General features: G+C 36.5%; 1 protein-coding gene across 3 annotated transcripts in view; it reads right to left on the reverse strand.

Moving 5' to 3' along the window:
• The window catches only part of ARAP2 (ArfGAP with RhoGAP domain, ankyrin repeat and PH domain 2), a 199,542-nt gene that overhangs the window by 20,185 nt on the left and 155,703 nt on the right, over positions 1-23,654 (reverse strand). For all 3 annotated transcript variants that reach the window (XM_067735692.1, XM_067735690.1, XM_067735691.1), the window contains 3 exons: positions 16,894-17,033; positions 10,134-10,216; positions 8,990-9,025 (listed from right to left, as the gene is read on the reverse strand). In XM_067735692.1, coding sequence (XP_067591793.1) covers positions 8,990-9,025; positions 10,134-10,216; positions 16,894-17,033 — 259 coding nt within the window. The remainder of the gene's footprint in view (positions 1-8,989; positions 9,026-10,133; positions 10,217-16,893; positions 17,034-23,654) is intronic.

The following is a 23,654-nucleotide window of genomic DNA, read 5'->3' on the forward strand; positions in this document are numbered from 1 at the left end:
CTTGTCTGCTCACCTGCCGGGACAGGTGGCTGCTGGGAGCTGAGGCTCGGGCTTCCATCGGATCCCAGGGAGAGGAATGGGGTTGGCTGCGTGAACACAGCCTGAAGGGGGCTAGTGCGCCACAGCTAGCTGGGAGCGAGTCCGGGAAAAAGTCTGGAACTGCCTAAGAGGCAAGAGACTTTTTCTTGCCTCTTTGTTTCCTGGTGCGCGAGGAGAGGGGATTAAGAGTGTGGCTTAAAGGAGCTCCAGAGATGGGCGCAAGCTGTGGATATCAGCGTGGACCCCAGAGATGAGCATGAGACACTAAGGATGCTGCTGAAGCCACCAAGAAGCCTGTGTGCAAGCACAGGTCACTATCCACACCTCCCCTCCCGGAATCCTGTGCAGCCCGCCACTGCCAGGGTCCCGTGATACAGGGACAACTTCCCCGGGAGGACACACAGTGCACCTCAGGCTGGTGCAACATCACAACAGTCTCTGCCACTGCAGGCTTGCCCCGAAATCCGTACCCCTCACTCCCCCAGGCCTGAGTGAGCCAGAGCCCCCAAATAAGCTGCTCCTTTAATCCCGTCCTGAGCAAAGAACAGATGCCCTCAGTGACCTACATGCAGAGGCGGGGCCAAATCCAAAGCTGAATCCCAGGAGCTGTGCAAACAAAGAAGAGAAAGGGAAATCTCTCCCAGCAGCCTCAGGAGCAGAGGATTAAATCTCCACAGTCAACTTGATGTACCCTGCATCTGTGGAATACCTGAATAGACAAAGAATCATCCCAAACTGAGGATGTTGACTTCAGGAGCAACGATATATATATATTTTTTCCTGTTTCTCTTTTTGTGAGTGTGTATTTGTATACTTCTGTGTGTGATTTTGTCTCTATAGCTTTGCTTTTACCATTTGTCCTAGGGTGCTGTCTGTCCATTTTTTTTGTTTTTTAGTTTTCAGCACTTGTTATCATTGGTGGATATCGTTTTTGGTTTGTTGCTCTCTTCTTTCTTTCTTTTTATTACTTAAAATTTTTTTAAAATTATTATTTAATAATTTATTTTATTTTAATTTATTTTATCTTCTTTGTTTCTTTTTTTTCTCCCTTTTATTCTGAGCCATGCAGATGACAGGCTCTTGGTGCTCCAGCCAGACATAAGGGCTGTGCCTCTGAGGTGGGAGAGCCAAGTTCAGGACACTGGTCCACAAGAGACCTCCTAGCTCCACATAATATCAAAGGGCGAAAATCTCCCAGAGATCTCCATCTCAACGCCAAGACCCAGCTCCACTCAACGACCAGCAAGTTACAGTGCTGGACAGCCTATGCCAAACAACTTACAAGACAGGAACACAACCCTACCCATTAGCAGAGAGGATGCCTAAAATCATAATAAGGCCACAGAAACCCCAAAACACACCACCAGATGTGGACCTGCCCACCAGAAAGACAAGATCCAGCCTCATCCACCAGAACGTAGGCACTAGTCCCCTGCACCTGGAAGCCTACACAACCCACTGAACCAACCTTAGCCACTGGGGAAAGACACCAAAAACAACAGGAACTACGAACCTGCAGCCTGCGAAAAGGAGACCCCAAACACAGTAAGTTAAGCAAAATGAGAAGACAGAGAAACACACAGCAGATGAAGGAGCAAGGTAAAAACCCACCAGACCTAACAAATGAAGAGGAAATAGGCAGTCTACCTGAAAAAGAATTCAGAATAATGATAGTAAAGATGATCCAAAATCTTGGAAATAGAATGGAGAAAATATAAGAAATGTTTAACAAGGACCTAGAAGAATGAAAGAGCAAACAAACAGTGATGAAGAACACAATACATGAAATTAAAAATTCTCTAGAAGGCATCATTAGCAGAATAACTAAGGCAGAAAAACAGATAAGGGACCTGGAACATAAAATAGTGGAAATTACTACAGAGCAGAATAAAGAAAAAATAATGAAAAGATTGAAGACATTCTCAGAGACCTCTGGGAAAATATTAAACGCACCAACATTTGAATTATAGGGGTCCCAGAAGAAGAAGAGAAAAAGAAAGGGACTGAGAAAATATTTGAAGAGATTATAGTTGAAAACTTCCCTAATATGGGAAAGGAAATAGGTAATCAAGTCCAGGAAGCACAGAGAGACCCATATAGGATAAGTCCAAGGAGAAATATGCTAAGACACATATTAATCAAACTATCAAAAAATTAAATACAAAGAAAAAGTATTGAAGGCAGCAAGGGAATAACAACAAATAACACACAAGGGAATCCCCATAAGGTTAACAGCTGATCTTTCAGCAGAAACTCTGCAAGCCAGAGGGAGTAGAAGGACATATTTAAAGTGATGAAGGAGAAAAACCTACAACCAAGATTACTCTACCCAGCAAGTATCTCATTCAGATTTTGTTGTTGTTGTTGTGGTACGCGGGCCTCTCACTGTTGTGGCCTCTCCTGTTGCAGAGCACAGGCTCCGGACATGCAGGCTCAGCAGCCATGGCTCATGGGCGCAGCTGGTCCACGGCATGTGGGATCTTCCCGGACCGGGGCATGAACCCGTGTCCCCTGCATCGGCAGGCAGACTCCCAACCACTGCGCAACCAGGGAAGCCCTCATTCAGATTTGATGGAGAAATTAAAACCTTTACAGACAAGCAAAAGCTAAGAGAACTCAGGACCACCAAACCAGCTTTACAACAAATGCTAAAGGAACTTCTCTAGGCAGGAAACAAAAGAGAAGGAAAAGACCTACAATAACAAACCCAAAACAATTAAGAAAATGGGAATAGGAACATACATGTCGATAATTACCTTAATGTAGATGGATTAAATGCTCCAACCAAAAGACACAGACTGGCTGAATGGATACAAAAACAAGACCCATATATATGCTGTCTACAAGAGACTCACTTCAGACTTAGGAACACATACATACTGAAAGTGAGGGGATGGAAAAAGATATTTCATGCAAATGTAAATCAGAAGAAAGTTGGAGTAGCAATTCTCATATCTACAAAATAGCCTTGAAAACAAAGAGTATTACAAGAGACAAAGAAGGACACTACATAATGATTAAGGGATAAATCCAAGAAGAAGATATAACAATTGAAAATATTTATGAACCCAATACAGGAGCACCCCAATACATAAGGCCAATACTAACAGCCATAAAAGGGGAAATCAACATTAACACAATCATAGTAGGGGACTTTAACACCTCACTTTTACCAATGGACAGATCATCCAAAATGAAAATAAATAAGGGAACACAAGCTTTAAGTGATACATTAAACAAGATGGACTTAATTGATATTTATAGGACAATCCATCCAAAAACAACAGAATACATTCTTCTCAAGTGCTCATGGAACATTCTCCAGGATAGATCATATCTTGGGTCACAAATCAAGCCATGGTAAATTTAAGAATACTGAAATCATATCAAGTATCTTTTCCGACCACAACGCTATGAGACTAGCTATCAATTACAGGAAAAATTCTGTAAAAAATACAAACACATGGAGGCTAAACAACACACTACTTAATAACCAAGAGATCACTGAAGAAATCAAAGGGGAAATCAAAAAATACCTAGAAACAAATGACAATGAAAACAGGTTGGCCCAAAAACTATGGGATGCAGCAAAAGCTGTTCTAAGAGGGAAGTTTATAGCAATACAATTCTACCTTAAGAAACAAGAAGCATCTCAGATTAACAACCTAACCTTACACATAAAGCAATTAGAGAAAGAAGAACAAAAAACGCCAACGTTAGCAGAAGGAAAGAAATCAAAAAGATTAGATCAGAAATAAATGAAAAAGAAATTATGAAAACGATAGCAAAGATCAATAAAACTAAAAGCTGGTTCTTTGAGACAATAAACAAAATTGATAAATCATTAGCCAGACTCATCAAGAAAAAAAGGGAGGGAGCCTGAACCAAGATAGTAGAGTAGAAGGAAGTCCTCTCACGCCCTCTTGTGAGAACACCAGAATCACAACTAGCTGCTGGACAATCATAGACAAGAAGACACTGGAACTCACCAAAAAAGATACCCCATATCCAAAGATAAAGGAGAAGCCACAATGAGATGGTATGAGGGGCACAGTCACTGCAAAATCAAATCCCATAACTGCTAGGTGGGTGACTCAGAGACTGGAGAACACTTATACCACAGAAGTCCACCCACTGGAGTTAAGGTTCTGAGGCCCTCGTCAGCCTTCCTAACTTTGGGGTCTGGCAATGGGAGGAGGAATTCCTAGAGAATCAGACTTTGAAGGCTAGTGGGATTTGATTGCAGGAATTCGACAGGATTGGGGGAAACAGAGACTGCACTTTTGGAGGGCACACACAAAGCACTGTGCGCATTGGGACCCAGGGGAAGGAGCAGTAACCCCAGGGGAGACTGAACCAGACCTACCAGCTAGTGTTGGAGGGTCTCCTACAGAGGTGGGGGGTGGCTGTGGCTCACCATGGGGACAAGGACACAGGCAGCAGAAGTTCTGGGAAGCAGTCCTTGGCATGAGCCCTCCCAGAGTCGGCCATTAGCCACACCATAGAGCCCAGATAGGCTCCAGTGTTGCATTGCCTCAGGCCAAACAACCAATAGGGAGGGAACCCAGCCTCACCCATCAGCAGTCAAGTGGATTAAAGTTTTACTGAGCTCTGACCACCAGAGCAACACCCAGCTCTACCCACCACGATTCCCTCCCATCAGGAAACCTGCACAAGCCTCTTAGATAGCCTCATCCACCAGAGGGCAGACAGCAGAAGCAAGAAGAACTACAGTCCCGTAGCCTGGGGAACAAAAACCACATCCGCAGAAAGATAGACAAGATGAAAAGGCAGAGGGCTATGTACCAGATGAAGAAACAAGATAAAACCCCAGAAAAACGACTAAATGAAGTGGAGATAGGCAACCTTCCAGAAAAAGAATTCAGAATAATGATAGTGAAGATGACCCAGGACCTCAGAAAAAAAATGGAGGCAAAGATTGAGAACATGCAAGTAATGTTTAACAAAGACATAGAAGAATTAAAGAACAAATAAATAGAGATGAACAATACAATAACTGAAATGAAAACTACACTAGAAGGAATCAATAGCAGAATAACTGAGGCAGAAGAATGGATAAGTGACGTGGAAGACAGAATGGTGGAATTCACTGCTGCAGAATAGAATAAAGAAAAAAGAATGAAAAGAAATGAAGACAGCCTAAGAGACCTCTGGGACAACATTTGCATTATAGGGGTCCCAGAAGGAGAAGAGAGAGAGAAAGATCCCGAGAAAATATTTGAAGAGATTACAGTGAAAACCTTCCCTAACATGGGAAAGGGAATAGCCACCGAAGTCCAGGAAGCACAGCGAGTCCCATGCAGGATAAACCCAAGGAGAAACATGCTGAGACACATAGTAATCAAATTGGCAAAAATTAAAGATAAAGAAAAATTATTGAAAGCAGCAAGGGAAAAACGAAAAATAACATACAAGGGAACTTCCATAAGGTTAACAGCTGATTTCTCAGCAGAAACTCTACAAAGCCACAAGGGAGTGGCATGATATACTTAAAGTGATGAAAGGGAAGAACCTACAACCAAGTTTACTCTACCTGGCAAGGATGTCACTCAGATTCGATGGAGAAACCAAAAGCTCTACAACAAATGGCACAGGAACTTCTCTAAGTGGGAACCACAAGAGAAGAAAAGGACCTACAAAAACACACCCTAAACAATTAAGAAAACAGTCATAGGAACATACATATCGACAATTACCTTAAACGTGAATGGATTAAATGCTCCCACGAAAAGACACAGGCTTGCTGAATGGATACAAAAACAAGACCCATCTATATGCTGTCTACAAGAGTCCCACTTCAGACCTAGGGACACATACAGACTGAAAGTGAGGGGATGGAAAAAGATATTCCATGCAAATGGAAATAAAAAGAAAGCTGAAGTAGCAATACTCATATCAGATAAAATAGATATTAAAATAAAGAATGTTACAAATGACAAGGAAGGACAATACATAATGATCAATCCAAGAAGAAGATATAACAATTATAAATATGTATGCACCCAACATAGGAGCACCTCAATACATAAGGCAACTGCTAATGGCTGTAAAAGAGGAAATCGACAGTAACAGAATAATTTTGGGGGACTTTAACACCTCACTTTACACCAATGAACAGACCATCCAAAATGAAAATAAATAAGGAAAGAGAAGCTTTAAATGACACAAGAGACCAGATATCTTTAATTGACATTTATAGGACATTCCACCCAAAAGCAGCAGATTACACTTTCATCTCAAGTGCGCAGGGAACATTCTCCAGGATAGATCACATCTTGGGTCACAAATCAAGCCTCAGTAAATTTACGGAAATTGAAATCATATCAAGCATCTTTTCTGACCACAATGCTATGAGATTAGAAGTGAATTACAGAGGAAAAAACATAAAAAACACAAACACATGGAGGCGAAACACTAGGTTACTAAATAACCAAGAGATCGCTGAAGAAATCAAAAAGGAAATCAAAAAATAGCTAGAGACAAATGATAATGAAAACACGACAACCCAAAACATATGGGATGCAGTAAAAGCAGTTCTAAGAGGGAAGTTTATAGCTATACAAGCCTACCTCAAGAAACAAGAAAAATCTCAAATAAATAATCTAACCTTACACCTAAAGGAACTAGAGAAAAAAGAAGAAACAAAATCCACAGTTAATAGAAGGAAAGAAATCATAAATATCAGAGCAGAAATAACTGAAATAGAAACAAAGAAAAGAATAGCAAGGATCAATACAACTAAAAGCTGGTTCTTGGAGAAGATAAACAAAATTGATAAGCCATTAGCCAGACTCATCAAGAAAAAGAGGGAGAGGACTCAAATCAATAAAATTAGAAATGAAAAAGGAGAAGTTACAACAGACACTGCAGAAATACAAAGCATCACAAGAGACTACTACAAGCAACTCTATGGCAATAAAATGGACAACCTGGAAGAAATGGACAAATTCTTAGAAAGGTATAACCTTCCAAGACTGAACCAGGAAGAAATAGAAAATATGAACAGACCAATCACAAGTAATGAAATTGAAACTGTGATTAAAAATCTTTCAATAAACAAAAGTCCAGGACCAGATGGCTTCACAGGTGAATTCTATCAAACATTTAGAGAAGAGCTAACACCCATCCTTCTCAAACTCTTCCAAAAAGTTGCAGAGGAATTAACACTCCCAAACTCATTCTATGAGGCCAGCATCACCCTGATACCAAAACCAGACAAAGATACTACAAAAAGAGAAAATTATAGGCCAATATCACTGATGAATACAGGTGCAAAAATCCTCAACAAAATACTAACAAACAGAATCCAACAACACATTAAAAGGATCATATACCATGATCAAGTAGGATTTCTCCCAGGGATGCAAGGATTCTTCAATATATGCAAAGCAATCAACATGATACACCATATTAACAAACTGAAGAATGAAAACCATATGACCATCTCAATAGATGCAGAAAAAGCTTTGACAAAGTTCACCACCCATTTATGATAAAAACTCTCCAGAAAGGGGGCATAGAGGGAACCTACCTCAACATAATAAAGGCTATATATGACAAACCCACAGCAAACATCATTCTCAATGGTGAAAAAATGAAAGCATTTCCTCTAAGATCAGGAACAAGACAAGAATGTCCACTCTCACCGCTCTTATTCAAAATAGTTTTTGGAAGTCCTAGCCTCAGCACTCAGAGAAGAAAAAGAAATAAAAGGAATACAAATTGGAGAAGAAGAAGTAAAGCTGTCACTGTTTGCAGATGACATGATACTATACATAGAGAATCCTAAAGATGCCACCAGAAAACTACTAGAGCTAATCAATGAATTTGGTAAAGTAGCAGGATACAAAATTAAAAAATTAAGAAATCTCTTGCATTTCTATACACTAATGATGAAAAATCTGAAAGAGAAATTAAGGAAACACTCCTATTTACCACTGCAGCAAAAAGAATAAAATACCTAGGAATAAACCTAGCTAGAGAGACAAAAGACCTGTATACACAAAATTATGACACTGATGAAAGAATTAAAGATGATACCAACAGATGGAGAGATATACCATGTTCTTGTATTGGAAGAATGAATACTGTGAAAATGACTATACTACCCAACACAATCTACAGATTCAATGCAATCCCTATCAAATTACCACTGGCATTTTTTATGGAATTAGAACAAAAAATCTTAAAATTTGTATGGAGACACAAAAGACCCAGAATAGTCAAAGCAGTCTTGAGGGAAAAAAGCAGAGCTGGAGGAATCAGACTCCCTGACTTCAGACAATACTACAAAGCTACAGTAATCAAGACAATATGGTACTGGCACAAAAACAGAAACATAGATCAATGCAACAAGATAGAAAGCCCAGAGGTAAACCCACGCACCTATGGTCAACTAATCTATGACAAAGGAAGCAAGGATATACAATGGAGAAAAGACAGTCTCTTCAAAAGTGGTGCTGGGAAAACTGGACAGCTACATGTAAAAGAATGAAGTTAGAACAGTCCCTAACACCATACACAAAAATAAACTCAAAATGGATTAGAAAAAAAAATACCTCTATGGAAAGAACAGGTTTGAAACTAAGATTTTTTATTTTTTACTCTGAGTTTTGGTGACTTATTATCCTTTATTTAAAACTGAGTTTTGCCTGCTTATCCCATAAAACCAGAGATTCCTCATTTACATAATGAGTAGGAAGAAATCATGTGTAGCTTCTCTTTACAGGCAGTGGCAAATAGGATACATGAGACTGAAATAGACCTAAACCCTGAAGCAAATCTACTTTCCTCTTCTTAGGCTCAAAGTATTTAGAAAAGATTTTAACTTCACTTAGAAGAAACATTTCCTGTCTCTAGATCTATCTGCCAAATACTAATCCTGTATCATCAATATATCAAATCCAAAACTTGCTGGCTGTTAACTTACCAGAGATGTTTTTCAGAATATGCCGTCAATCCCCAACTGCATCACATGGGAAAAAAACACATGCATACATATTAAAAATGATTCATTTTACAAGATAATACACAGGATTAGATGTTAAGGAGGTAATATTTAATGGTGGGAATGCATAACAGAATTGATACCCACAAGTGATGATTCATTGGGTATCATTTATCTAGAGGTAAATGATAAATGTTGAGGTATTTGGCTACAAATTTAAATACACTGAAGGACACAGGGGGAAAGGGTCTCATGATGTTATGCGGCAGTGGGGGACATCTCTCACAGGATATTCGGGGCTGAGTAAGGCCAGATGTCTAGGAAAATGGCCAAAATAAGATAATATATATATATTTACTTATTGATACTGTGAGAAATTTTAAAGAATGTGCCAGTCACAACACAGATATATGTGCTGGGCTTAGAAATTAAGCACAGAGGCAAAAGTGAGGACATTTTCAGTGACAGACTCTGAATCATATGCAGTTCATTAAAATGGCATTTCATGATATTAAAAGTATTAGTGCAAACATTAATTAGCTAATCAAAGTAATCCGTGATGAGAAAGTGTGGTATAACTCGAATGTTGGGTTGATTCAAGTGCTAATGAGAAACATAATATTTAAGAAGGGTCCACTTCCTCTCAACCATCTGTGTGCTGTGGGTTTATTACCAAACTCAGCAAAACGAAGGGGGCAAATTATAAAGCCAGGACCAAGATGATGTAAAAGCCATGGAGGCTGGAGGGCAGCATTTGTCTTCCTTTGGGTAGACTTGTTTGGAACATTCCTTACATCGCTAGGCTGTGACTGAGCAAGGAATGGGATGTGGAGAAACCCATGTGCTTCTCAGTAGACAGGGCCTTCTGGGGATTTCTTGTTCTACACAGAGGAGATGCAATCACCCAGTAGCTTGACTTGAGCGGGAACATCATCATCCCTCCTCATCCACCCACACAGGTTCCCTTGATCTGCCATAGGTCCCCTGCCACATGTCTGTGGCAACTTAAGGAATCTTTCTAAAGCTTAACTTATAACAAGTTAGACTAATGCCACTGATCCCTAAGTCCTTGAACAGATATACTTTCCTGTAACTTTTTCAACAGCTCTTCCCTTCCAAGCTTTACCTTGTTGGAGGCTTCATCTTCTTTTTTACTCCAAGATAAAACTTCATTGAACTGAGAGAAAACATTTTGTCAGGTTTACTACTCTGTAAAGGAAAACAAGGTAAATTTGTAATTAAACAGATTTTATCAGTATCCTTCTATTTTCCTTAAGTATTAAGAATCGAGTTTAGAATTATTAGTTTCTCCAATGTTTCATGAATGTAATACCAAATTTTTAGTAAATGAAGATTGTTTTGATTAAAATGTTATAAATTTAAATAAATCTGGATACATACATATGATTACATATGTGTGTATATATACAAACACACACATACAATAATTCCTTATTCAAAACACTTGGGACCAGATGTATATGAGAATTGATAATTTTTCAATTTTTCATACTTAAAAAATACATGTGCAATATATTTTGTAACTCCATGATACCACCAGTGTTGTCTGGGGCAGCACCCTATATTCAAATATATTCATATTTCTCTACAAAAATGCATGACATTTCATACAGTGTGAATAAGTAAAGGTCATAAATATTGTTATGGACTGAATGTTAGTCCACAGTATAGATGAGAACTTAAGTTGAAAAACTTTGGTTAACAATTATCCCAGTCCTTATTAAACAAATCTTTCTTTAGACATGCATTTATGATGGCATAATTATCAAAAATAAATTATGATAAACAGTTACATCTTTTACCTCACTTTATGTTACCAATGCTATCTCTGTTCATTTTTATGCCAGGATATTATCTAACCTATTTTAGTTTTACTGTATGAATAAATAGTTGGATGGGAAATACTTGACAATTATTTTACTTTTTATGTCCCCCAAAATGTTTGTAAATACTCTTCTCTGTTTACCCTTTGAGGTGAGTTATCAAATCATTTTTTCCAAGTTCTAAAAATAATTCCCTTTGCGATTTTGAAAAGAATTACATTAAACCTATAGATCAATATTAGTAGACTTTGTCTTTTTGTGTTTTTATATATAAATTTATTTTTTGGCTGCTTTGGGTTTTCGTTGCTGGGCGTGGGCTTTCTCTAGTTGCGGTGAGTGGGGGCTACTCCTCGTTGCTGTGCACAGGCTTCTCACTGCCTTGGCTTCTCTTGTTGCAGAGCACAGGCTCTAGGCAGGCAGGCTTCAGTAGTTGTGGCACACTGGCTCAGTAGTTGTGGCTCGAGGGCTCTAGCGCACAGGCTCAGTAGTTGTGGCGCACAGGCTTAGTTGCTCTGCGGCATGTGGGATCTTCCTGGACCAGGGCTCGAACCCGTGTCCCCTGCATTGGCAGGCGGATTCTTCACCACTGCACCACCAGGGAAGTCCATAGATCAATATTAGTAGACTTTACATTAATTTTCTTTCATTTCTATCAGTGCAGTTCTGTAGTCTTCTTCATGTAAGCCTCTTCTTCTTAAGGTCATTTTCTGGTAGTTTATGTGTTTGGTTTGGGGGTATTGATTTTTTAGCTTGCTACTTTACTGAATGTTAAGGAATAACACTTGAAGTCTGATATGGAACAGTGAGGTAGCTTTGTAATTCAGTAAGTTTTCCATATAGGAAAGAGTCAAGGAGAGGAGGACGTAGGAGTGTATATAGTAGCACAGACTCCTGGATACCTTTGTCAGAGGTTCAATCGGATTACATCTGTGGCTAATGTCTCTCCTCAAAGCTTAGACTGCTAGTCCCAATGGAGGCAGCAGCAGGGTCAGGTGAGAGGCTGCAATTCCAGTAGTACAGGTAGAGGGGACCTGCACATTTAAGAATGAGAAGCACTGTGCCTGATCTAAGCAGTCTTATTTATACACGGCATTGATAAGCCCAGGACTGCCTATATTTTGAAACACTGTTGGCAATAGATAGAGAGCCTGAAGTAATACAACTGATTCCCAAGCCACTCTGGACATGCCAGCTCATGACTTTGTATTTTATCCTGTCCAAAGAGAACACAGATGCCATAATTTAAGATGAGTTCAGCCAAGGTGGAAAGAAACCCTTTTCAGTTTCAGTCTTTAAACTGAATAAGCATAAATAGGAACTGTAAGGATCCTAATGCAAAGTTCTATTAAAAGAAATCTCTTTTGGCATTATAACTTTACTGTTGGTTTATTACAACTCTTTAGGTATGTGTACCTTCTGGAGTATTTCTTCAAAAAGTTGAGGTGTTATGAAGTGTATAGTATGTTGCTACAGGCAGTATATTTCAAAGTAAAATTTTTAACTGAGCCAATTAAATTAGTGTGCTTAAAAAATTATTCTTGTTACTAAGAAGAGTTTGCTTATTAGTGCATGCAACTTTTAACGACCACTCCCTCCCCATTTGCTGTTTTCACACCATTAATAGTGTAATGATAATATTCGTTGAAACTTCTCACCTTTTATGTAAATCAAGTCTGAAAACATTTTAATTAACATTTTCTGTGCAGGGAAAACTCTCAAAACAAAATATATCTTCCTCTGTGTATTACCCTAATTTGTTGTTAATGAGCATTCATAAATTATCTCTAATTAACACATAGTCTCTTTAAATACACTTTTCAATTTGTAATTTCTACTCCCTTCTCAGTAAATCATTTTCTAAATATGTACAAGCACACATATATTAAGGGCAACTGTCAAACCAGAGCCAAATCTTTATTCAAATAAGCTAGGAGTTTTTTTACTATTGATTATTTACTGTAAAATCATTTGAAAAGCAAACACTGCCAGTGACTTGACCATCAATATTAAAAGGGAAAGACCAGCAACATGAAGAAATAACCAGCAAAATAACACCATGTGTTGAAAATAACAGTAGTTTGAGTTTAAAGGAAAACCACAAGTCTCTCATCTGCTTGCCTTAATGTGCAAATTAAAATATCAGTTGCATTAATTGATTCTGACAGATGCATAAATACAACTTTCAAACACTTAGACTATAATTCCCTAACCTGAGGTCACTGTGACAAAAATAAAATGTCTTCATTGTCTTTAAAGAACACTATCTTTCTGACAAACACTATATGATCTCACTTATATGCAGAATCTAAAAAAGTCAAACTCACATAGAAGCAGAGTAGAATGGTGGTTTCCAGGGGATGGGAGTGAGGGAAATGGGAAGGTGTTGATCAAAGGGTACTAAGTTTCAGTTATGTAAAATGAATAGGTCCTGGAAATCTAAAGTACAGCATGGTGACTACAGTTAACAGTACTGTATTGTATACTTGAAACTTGCTAAGAGGGTAGATCTTAAATGTTCTCACCACAAGTGCATACACACACAAAACTATGTGAGGTAATGAATATGTTAGTTAGCTTAGATTGCGGTAATCATGGCACAATGTATAGGTATATCAAAAGCATCACGTTGTATAACAAATAAATACAATTTTTGTCAATTATACTTCAATAAACATGGGGAAAAAATTCAAATGTCAAAAAAAAGAACACTGTCTTTCAGGCAAGCTCTCGATACTATTACTGTCTACCAGTTTGTATGAATTATTTTAGATTAAGCAGGATGATACTTTCAAAAAGATACAAATTCTTAAAAACATTCTGTTAAGGGATGAAATTCTTTAGCTCAATTACAAAATCATTTCATCTTAAAAAAATAATTTCTCCATGAACAGGCTTCCTTGTGGCAGGTTTTAAAATTTACATCAGCTTGGGGAAAAACATTATAAAAAACCTGAATTGTGTAAAGTGTCATATTTGAAAATATTTGGTACTATTAAAATGAAAAACACTTATCCTCTTTAAATAAAATTCCATCAGCAATAACACCAAGCCAAAATAATACAAATTATTGTTTCTATAGTAAGAAACAATAAAGCCTCTGCATAAAGCCTTTGGAAATAGACATCTGGGAATGAATTCTGACTCTATCGCTTATAGGCTAAGTGATCTTGGGCAAGTTATGTAATATCTTGGTATACTACATTTCTTCATCTGTCAAGGGGGAATAACTATAGCACTAGTTTCATAGGATTATTGTAAAGATAAAGTGCGATACTCAAAGCGAAATATATAGAACTCTGCTTTTTATGGATTAACGGGTTGAATGTTAGTTGGGGCCATTATGACTGCACTTCTATTGCTACTAGTTGTTTCTAGCAACCTTCTGTTGCTACACAATGGAAGCGTAGGTTCCTTAATGGGACTAAAAAGTCCATGGTGATTTTAAAATACCCTAAGCAGATATCCAACTACACAAGTGACAATTAACCAACATGTAAATGGAAGGACAAGGATGAAGGAAATGAGTCTAATGAAGATCAAGATGGGTGACGCATTGAAGAAAACCAAACAAAATTCAATCAGATTGAGTTCTAGATGGCTAGAATAAGCAGCTGTGAAGTTTAGCATTTCCTTTCATGAACATAAACCTACAGTTCATGAACCTTAAAATCTGATGTGTTTGGCTCACCTAATCCCAAATTCTTAAATGCCTTATTTCTGCAAACTCCACTCTTCCTGCACTGAACAAAGTGAAGAATGATATCAAATGATAATAAATGGTAACAATCGTTTGATACCCACACAGATTCCCTGCTAGGTTTATCAGATGGAGTAACAAAGTGTGACTTCCAGTATATAATACAGCCCTCTGAAGGGAGGGATTAAGGGCTGCGGAATTCAGTGCTGTTTTTGTTAGCTCCCTGCCTGGACATTCCACTGTTCTTGAAGAACATGAACGTGAAATGGATACACTAAGTAGAATGCTACTAAAATTTATTTATGCCCACCTGGAGGCTTCCCTGCTGGAGGAACATACAGGACAGTGGTCAGTGTGTGGAGAGCTCAGTAGAAGCCACAACTAAATGGGGCTATAGAACTTTGGAAACCTGTTTAATAATTCTTCCTTCATAACAATACAGTATTAAATAATAGATGTTACTAGTCTGGTCCTTCTTTATAGATCTCCAAAACACAACATAGTGAAGCGTCACACGCTTGAAATATGCAAGCAATGCTTACTCAAGCGAATATTAGAATTCAATGGAAAAAAGTAGCTTTAGGTCCTGCCGTCATTCCACATTTAAAAGAATTGCTTGGATATTGCTTGAATCTCAAGGAAGTAGAAATGTTACTGTATATACCCATGTAACCACCACCCAAAACTGGATAGAGAACATTTATTTCTGTTATCCTAGAAAGTACCCTACCGACCCTATGTCCTTGCTTCAGTAGAAAACCTTCTCCACACCACAGGCAAACACTTTCTGACTCCCATCACCATAAATGATTTTGCCTCTTCTTAGACCTTTTATAGACAGACTCATATGGTACTATTTTGGGTCAAACTTTTTTGCTCAGCAAGGATTTGAACATTCACCCGTGTGGTTGCATTCATTCATTTTTATTGCTGAATATTATTCCATTGTCTGAATATATCATTCTCTTATTGATGGGCATTTAGAATGTTTACAGGTTTTAGCTTTTATAAATAAAGCTGCTTATGAATATTCTTGAACAAGTGCTTTAGTGGATATAATACCTGGGAATAGAGTTGCTGAATCATGGGGTAGATGTATGAATAACTTAATTTTAAAAACTGCCAAAAAACTTCTAATAGTAATTGTGTGATTTTACCCTTCCACCAGTTACTGATGAGGGTTTTAGTTAATCAACGTCCTTGTCAACATTAGATGTTGTCACTCTTATGATTTTAGTTGTACTAATGGTATAGCTTGTGGTTTTAATTTGCATTTTCCCTGATAACTAATGATGCTGAGCACTTTTGGTTCAACCACTTATTGGCCATTCCTATGTCTTCCTTCCTGTAATGTCTGTCCAATACTTTGCCCCAATTTTTATTGGGTTGTCTTTTTATTGTTGATTTGGAGGAGTTCTTTATATTGTGCAAATGAGTCCCTTTTCAGATATATGTACTATGAATAGATTTTTCTCAGGCTGGAACTTCCCTATTCATATTCTTAGTGGGCTGTTTTGATGAGCATGCTAATATACATATATATATATATATATATATATATATATATGTTTCACAGTTTGAAAAGGAACTTTTATATATATTCTTATTTAAGCATTACAACAATCTGGCATGCAGGACTCATACTATCATCATCATATTACAGATCTAAAAATGATGGATGACAGTTTAAGATTCTTATTCACACAACCAACTTGGCGGTTTTGAGGTTTTCTGATGCTAAGTTCAATATTCTTATACATACTCCTTCTTTTTCATCTCTAAGTCCTCTCTCCATTCCTCAATTCATTAATAAAAGCTGTTAGGGAATTCAAACATATTGGGATACATCAGTAAGATTCAATTAATAAATACAATATTACGAGTTAATTCATTCAAGAGTATAGGAAATATATTAATCTGATTTAATTTTTAATCAGATTTAGCATTTGGGTTTTGCCTTTTTATTCTACATTTTATTAATTTCCATTTGCTAAACTCAAGCTACTTTTGCCTTAAGGCATGACATATTCTCTTAATTTTATTGACTGAGATGCTGATTTATATGCTAGTTTATGTAACACATATTAGACTTTTCTTTAGAACTTAAGTCAATCTCTGCCCGAAAAAATATAAGGTGCTCAGAAAGGCCGTATAGGGAGTTCTTTACTGTGTTACTAGTTGCATTAATGTCATATCCCAGAGGCTGAAAGTAATCATCAGCTTACTGTACATTTTATTTACTAGAGGCCTTGACTTCCAAGAGAGAGGGCTGAGAGGCATGAAATAAGAATGTTAACACTCACACAAAAGTATATACATATTCAAATACTACATATATTAAATACCTTCATATCCTTGTAAAGAAAGAGATACCCATCTCGTAAAACAAAATACCGGTCTTGAAACTTATTTCCAGAGAGTATTTTAGATGGTTCTTCTTTGATTTTCAAGACTCCCTCTTTGATACTTTCCAGGGCCTTCCTCTCTGTAAAGTACAACATTTACTTTTGTAAGTTGGGTACATTTTCATTTATTTGGAATAGAATATAAAACATTTTTGTATTTTCAGTTTTGATGATATAAAGTAATAACTTGTTTCCTACCATTAAGAAGCCTCTAGTTAATTTCTGGGAACACCTTGTGTCAGGGGAGTATTGGATAAGTCATAGATCCAGTAACCAGATCTATTTATATCTATTTATAATACATAGGCCTGCCCATGCTGTCCAATTAGCTACTGGCTAATGAGCATCTGAAACATGGCTAGTCTCAACTGTGATGTGCTATGAGTATAAAATATATACCATATTTTGAAGATTAGTACCAAAAAAAATGTAAACATATCACAATTTTATAACACTGATTACATGTTGAACTAATAATATTTTGGATATGTGAGTTTAAATAGAAGATACAAGTAAAATTAATTTCACCTATTTCTTTATATATATGTTTATATATATATTTTAAAATGTGGCTATTAGGCAATTTAAAATTACATACTCAGCTTGCATTTTATTTCTCTGAATAGCACTCATATAAATAATGCAAAATACACAGGTAAAAGAGAAATCTCTTCTGGAATCCTGTCTCAGGAATCCAGGAATTCTTGAGACATTAGAGAAATTCCTATTCCTATGAAACAGGTAAGGGTAAAGAAGGCAAAACTGCTAATAATGCTCGTGCAATACTGCCAGTGTCCCACACTTACAAATCATTTCAACAGTTTTATTAAAAATCACGTTTTTGGTAAAAAAAAAAAAATGTTGAAGTTGTGTAGATTTATCACGAATAAATTTATCACTGTATCTCTAGTCTACAGCTTTCTTTGTGAAATCCCAACAGTATTAAACTGCCTACTTGAGAACTGAGGAACAGTGGAAAGAAAAGAAACCTGAAGCCAAGTAGCCACGACATGGTCATTCTGGGGTCAACTCCTGCTTTTCCTGTAAAACAGGAGTAATAACACTTATCCTGCAGATTGTTATCCTCATATTAGATCATGTCCATAAAAGATGAAGCATGAGACATTATATCAGGATGAGGGCTTTTAGCAATTTCCTGGTATTAAGGTGACACAATTTTTAAATATTCATGCAGAGTTTCTAAAATTTACAAATAACTTGATTTTAGAAAGAAAAACTCAATCTAAAACCTAGCATCCCTTGGTTTGGGGAAAACCTTTACTTATACAGCAAATACTACACAGACGTTCACAATTATAGTTAGTATAAGAAGACGAAAGTTAGAAAAAATGGAAATAGTGCCTTATAACTCAAATATGAGCATGGGATGACAATCTAGAAGCAAAAATCCCCATGATTAATCACATCACTGATCCTAACTGCAAACAAAAGTAACTGACAAGCCCCAATAGTTTTCATGATCTGCATACTGGTCACAGATAACATTCTTTTAATTGCGATGTTATACTAAAATAGGTTCTTTTTAGGTGGTCTGTGACCTTAAAATAATTTCTGAAAAATACACTGCTAACATTTGTCTTCTGGTATAATCTCGTAATATTTAATTCCATAGAAAAATATTTTAAGTAATATTTTATAGCTAAATAACTTCTATTTAAATTAAAAATAACACTTATCCAATTAAAAAACTTGAAAGAAGATGTATTTTAATGCAATAGGAAGATCAAGGAAAAAATATAAAAGTAGTATTCAGCAAAATTCATATGACATCAATTCATTCTTCATGAAGTACTAAGAGTCCAGTAATACAATAACCTCAAAAGAGATGATTTCTGGACTTGCAGTGCAGTGTAAGAGACAGAGTGAACATGGACAGTGCTTATATAAACAGTGCTTATATATCCTGATAGGAGAAATACGGTAAGCAATTTAGAAAACATTGGGTGGGCTTAGTGATTCAGCTGATTTAGAACAGAAAAGTGGAGAAAGGCATTTATAATGCTATTGATTTAGAAATAGGTAAAGTATTTTAAGAGCATTAAATTATAATCAAGTTGTGAGATAAAGATATTATATATTGCTCAAGCCAAACCAATTCCATTCACACGTTCTGATTATACTTTTTTAAGATTTTTGTTCAACTTAATAAAGCTTTCTAATTTTATCAATAAGAAATAATCGTATGTCCAGTGTTAAAGTAAACCACTCATAGGTCAAATAGAAAACAGGCTTAGGAAAAAAAAATATTGTTGACACCTTTGGTTGCATTTTTATTAAAATTTATTTTTAAAAATCGTATGTAATTATCTTAGCTAAATCTTGTTGTACACATTATTAAGGGACTCGGGAGGAGGCTTTGAGAGGAATATATGTTAAGGAGAAGGAAAGACCAAAAAGAACCTTGAAACACTAAGTTCCATGAGAACTTAGAAGAATTTCTAAAAGCTCACACAATGTTAAAATAAGTAGAAAAAACACCCATCGCTTAAGGGCCAAGATGAAGTTATGTACTTTGGGGACATTGTGCATGACTCAGTGTGTAACACAACGAAGGATATGAATTAAATGGCTTCCAATAATTCACTTTTCCAAGCTTTTCCAGTACTGCCAGGTCCCTCAACTGTGGAGTACTTCACACTTGTATTTTCACTCCCTCTACCTCATCCTGGGGAGAAAGTTTAAGATCTAGAGACATTGTTATCATTAGAGAATCATAAACCCCTTTCCCCCTCCAGGTGTTTGCTCAGACAAGGAAGGAAGGCTCAGTTGAGTTCAGTGAAGGTTCTTTAGAGTTAACACTGGGCAAGATAACAGATTGGTATTCTTAGTTATATTGTGCTGTAATTTTGTTATTAATTAGAAAAGTCCTTAAAAAGTACATGTATGAAACCACGCAGAATGGTCAATTTATTTATTTAAACAGAACGGACATCATATTACTGAGACTATGAAACTGATCTCCCCACCCAAAGAAAAAAAACAGTTTTCCAAATCATTTGAAAAACCTCAAGTTCTTAGACAAAAATAGTAATTCCTAACTAGTGGCCCCTAATCCCAATAAAATAACTGATCTGTGGAGGAGCTTGGAGGGTCTTGGGAAGGAGAGACAGAGACAGACAGAGATAGGGAGAGACACAAAGAGAGAGAAGCAGGTGGGGGAACATAAACTAGGAATGGTATTTCTAGAATACATATTCCCCCTTTATCCTTCATGCCCAGTCATCTAGCAGTCCAGCCATTGTTCTCTCAAAGTTTCTCTCTGGGGTTCAATTCCACTTCTTTTCCAATATCATCTCCTTAACCCCCGCCTTTTCTACCTAATACCTAGACGCCAGGATTCTATAATTCCACGTCCTGCTTTTCTAATGGCTCCATATAATTCCAGATTTGTGCTATGCAAATACTGTTTTATCATGTTAATACCCTTTCCAAAACTCTATTTTTTTTTTTTTTACTATTTGAAGTCTTACTTATGTAACATTAAAAGCCTAAACTTCTTTCCCTGACTTTTCAAGGACTAAATAAATAGACTCCTCCTACTCATCTTCATAAGCTATTAAGTTAAAATATAATATTTATTTATAAGTCAGTTGATCATAATACACTGTTTGGAAAACCAATCTGTGTCTCTGTGGCATGACTGAAGTTGATCATCTGAGTGAACCTAAGGGAAATGCCATTCTCCTTGGTTCTATACAAATTCTACCCCCCACTTCTGGACCCAACTCATCCTTGAAGATTTTTTCTAACTACTCCAGTCCATACTTGTTATTCATGTCTTTAAAACTCTAAGATAAAAGTTAGGCATTGAATACATGAAAAGTCATGTTTGTCTCATAATTTTGCTCTTAAAAATAATAATTTCAGTCTATGGCTATACCACCCTGAATGCACCCAATCTCATCTGATCTTGAAAAAATAATAATTTCATGTTTGCTTTTTAAAAAATTGTGGGCTTTAAATTTTCCTCCCCAACCTATGTGAGAACTAACATAGCACAGTGACTAAGAGTTTGCTCTGGAGCTAGACTACCTGGGCTTGAATGACAACCACATCCTCCACTGGATCCCAGGTAGTAACCTCTAAATCTCAGTTTCCTCACCTGCTAAATGGGGATTTATACAGTGATCACCCAGTAGATCTGGTATGTAAAGTATTTAGAAGAGTGCTTAGCACATAGCAAGCAGAATGTAATTGGTTATTTATCTAATGGAGGACAGACATCATTTTTTTCTGTACTGCAGAGTCTGTAGTAAACAGTATGGAAAAAATTACCCTTCCAAAGGCCTGGTGATTTATAGACTGAATTTACAAGAGTTTTAAAAACTAAAATCTGCTTCTCCACTTACCAGCCGGTCACCTTGAGGAAGTTACGTAACGTCTCCATGTCCAAGTTTCTCCATTTATAAAAGGCTTAGAGAGTACTAGTAAAAAACCCCTTAAGACTGCTAGGAAGATTAAATGACATGGTGTATGCAAAGCCATCAGCTCAGCATCTGGCGCCCAGTAAATGCATAGAAACTATGAACAATTTATCTCTTATATATGATCTGAGCAACGAAAAGGGAATATAAAACAAATGGGTCTACTTTCCATGGTCTCTATGTGTCTCCCTTCCTCTTTTGCTGGCAAAGACAATTTTCTCAGGCCTGTACATTATCTGAAAAACCAAGTTCCACCCCTGCGCATGTACTCTAAGTGCTGAAGGAGACAAGCAGTTTTCATGAGAGAATGTGCCACAACCAAGTGATATTTGGCAATATTTGCAGCCTGAAATCTAGAAATTTCTTCCAAATTAAATTAAATTAAATTCCAAATTAAAAATTATCCATATTTTCCTTTGTTTGATATTGATTATATAGAACACATATATTCTTTATTATTTGGAGGAAGCAGAATTTGATATAGTTCACTCACTGCATGACATTCGCTCAAAATGTATTTAATAAAATTTAGTTCTACGACTGAGTAGTATATTTTCCTTTGTTACTTGTATTGAAGAAGTAATGCTTAATAGAACTAGCAGCCTGATAACATCCTTTTGTAATTAGATTATCCTTAAGCAGTAAAATTGTAAATATACTTACTACTGGAGGATTGACTAGAAAAGTGCCAGAGATTCCACACCATTTTACTGACAATGCAGCAAATTGTAGAAAGTAGAACACTACTTTTCTATTCTATCATCAATTTCCAAGAAAATACTTCCACTTGAAGTGGACTGGATCTTACTTTCAACTTTTACACATCTTTGGATTTAAAAAGATATGATGGGAGTGGAATATAAATTATTTCAGCTAGACTATGATTTATGAACTCATATTATTTTTGCTGGAATTTTCCTTTATTTTCTTAAGTCAGTGGATAGGGGATGGCTCAGCTTTCCAGGTCTGAATTTGCTGGAAGCATTTGCATTTTGAACTATTCTATTCTAATGTAAATTTAATTCCAAAGCATCTGTCATATGTGGCAATCTAAATTTAGAAACCCACACGCATTTTCATTTGAGTTACATCTTCTATCTTAAAAGTAGTTCTTCCCCATTGAGATCATTAAAACTTGATTCTGTTGTATCACATTCTATTGGGGTAATATTAAAGAACTTTAGTGCTTAAAATAAGACTTCTGCAAGAAAAAATTATTTATTCTGGAACCTTATAGAAGCTATAAATTTATGGCTAACTTGTGATAGAGATGTTGAAACTTAATATGAGATAATGATAATATAAGGTGGTCTAATATGATTAGCTCTGACAAAGTCTAAATGGCAATTTGAATGAAGTTTCATTCTCCCTATCTCAATGTCTCAGCCATAATCCATGGGGTAGAAAAGAAATTCAGACTATTATTTTTCTTTTCAAGTTAGTTACCTCCTCATTACAATAAGGACAATAGCCCCAAATGCTTCTCAGAAATACAATGCTGCTTTTGCAAAACACAGAATTGATTTTTAAGTAGAGGCAACAGAAAATTCATTTACTCTTACATACTTGTATAAAAGTAAAGTATGCTTCCTCATTACCTTAAATGAATGAGCAGAAATTAAGTGTTGTTTGACTCTAAAGTCTATTCCTTCTTGTGATATCTATATTTTAAACTATTGAGATAAAATGAACAAATTGAGAAAATTAAAACCCCTAAACAACCCCAAACCCCTAAACTTATTATTTGATAAAATTTTTCATTAAGCAAGAAGGTGGTATCAAACAAAAGTATATGCCTATAATTTGTTGCATAAAATCAGAAATACCATCATGCAATTAATGAAATGCAAGTCGTGTGTGTGTGTGTGTGTGTGTAGATAAAGGAGAGACAGGAAGAGATAGGGATAGGTAGACAGACACTAAGGTTTGTGGCAAAAGGTGTCAGGTATGATGAGACAGGTGTGACGGATGTGTCGGTGCTACTTTATGTTTTAAGAAAATATTAACACAATAGCTATTCATTACTGAGAGAAAAGTATGGTTGTAACCAACCAGCCTTGTTTCAAACTGTGCTAATTTCCACTTGGCCCCCAGGTTAGAATAAGAAAATCTTAAGAAAGGAAAAGAAATCCTTAACATTGTTTCCTCTCTGCTGTGAAGAGCCATGTGTTTCTGAGGTGATTCCAGTTTTTCTGCTAACAAATTGACAGAGAAATCACATTTGATTTACTTTCACTATTTTCCCTTTAGATCCCA

The sequence above is a fragment of the Pseudorca crassidens genome, chromosome 4 (assembly GCF_039906515.1).
Source record: "Pseudorca crassidens isolate mPseCra1 chromosome 4, mPseCra1.hap1, whole genome shotgun sequence".
Classification (NCBI taxonomy): domain Eukaryota; kingdom Metazoa; phylum Chordata; class Mammalia; order Artiodactyla; family Delphinidae; genus Pseudorca; species Pseudorca crassidens.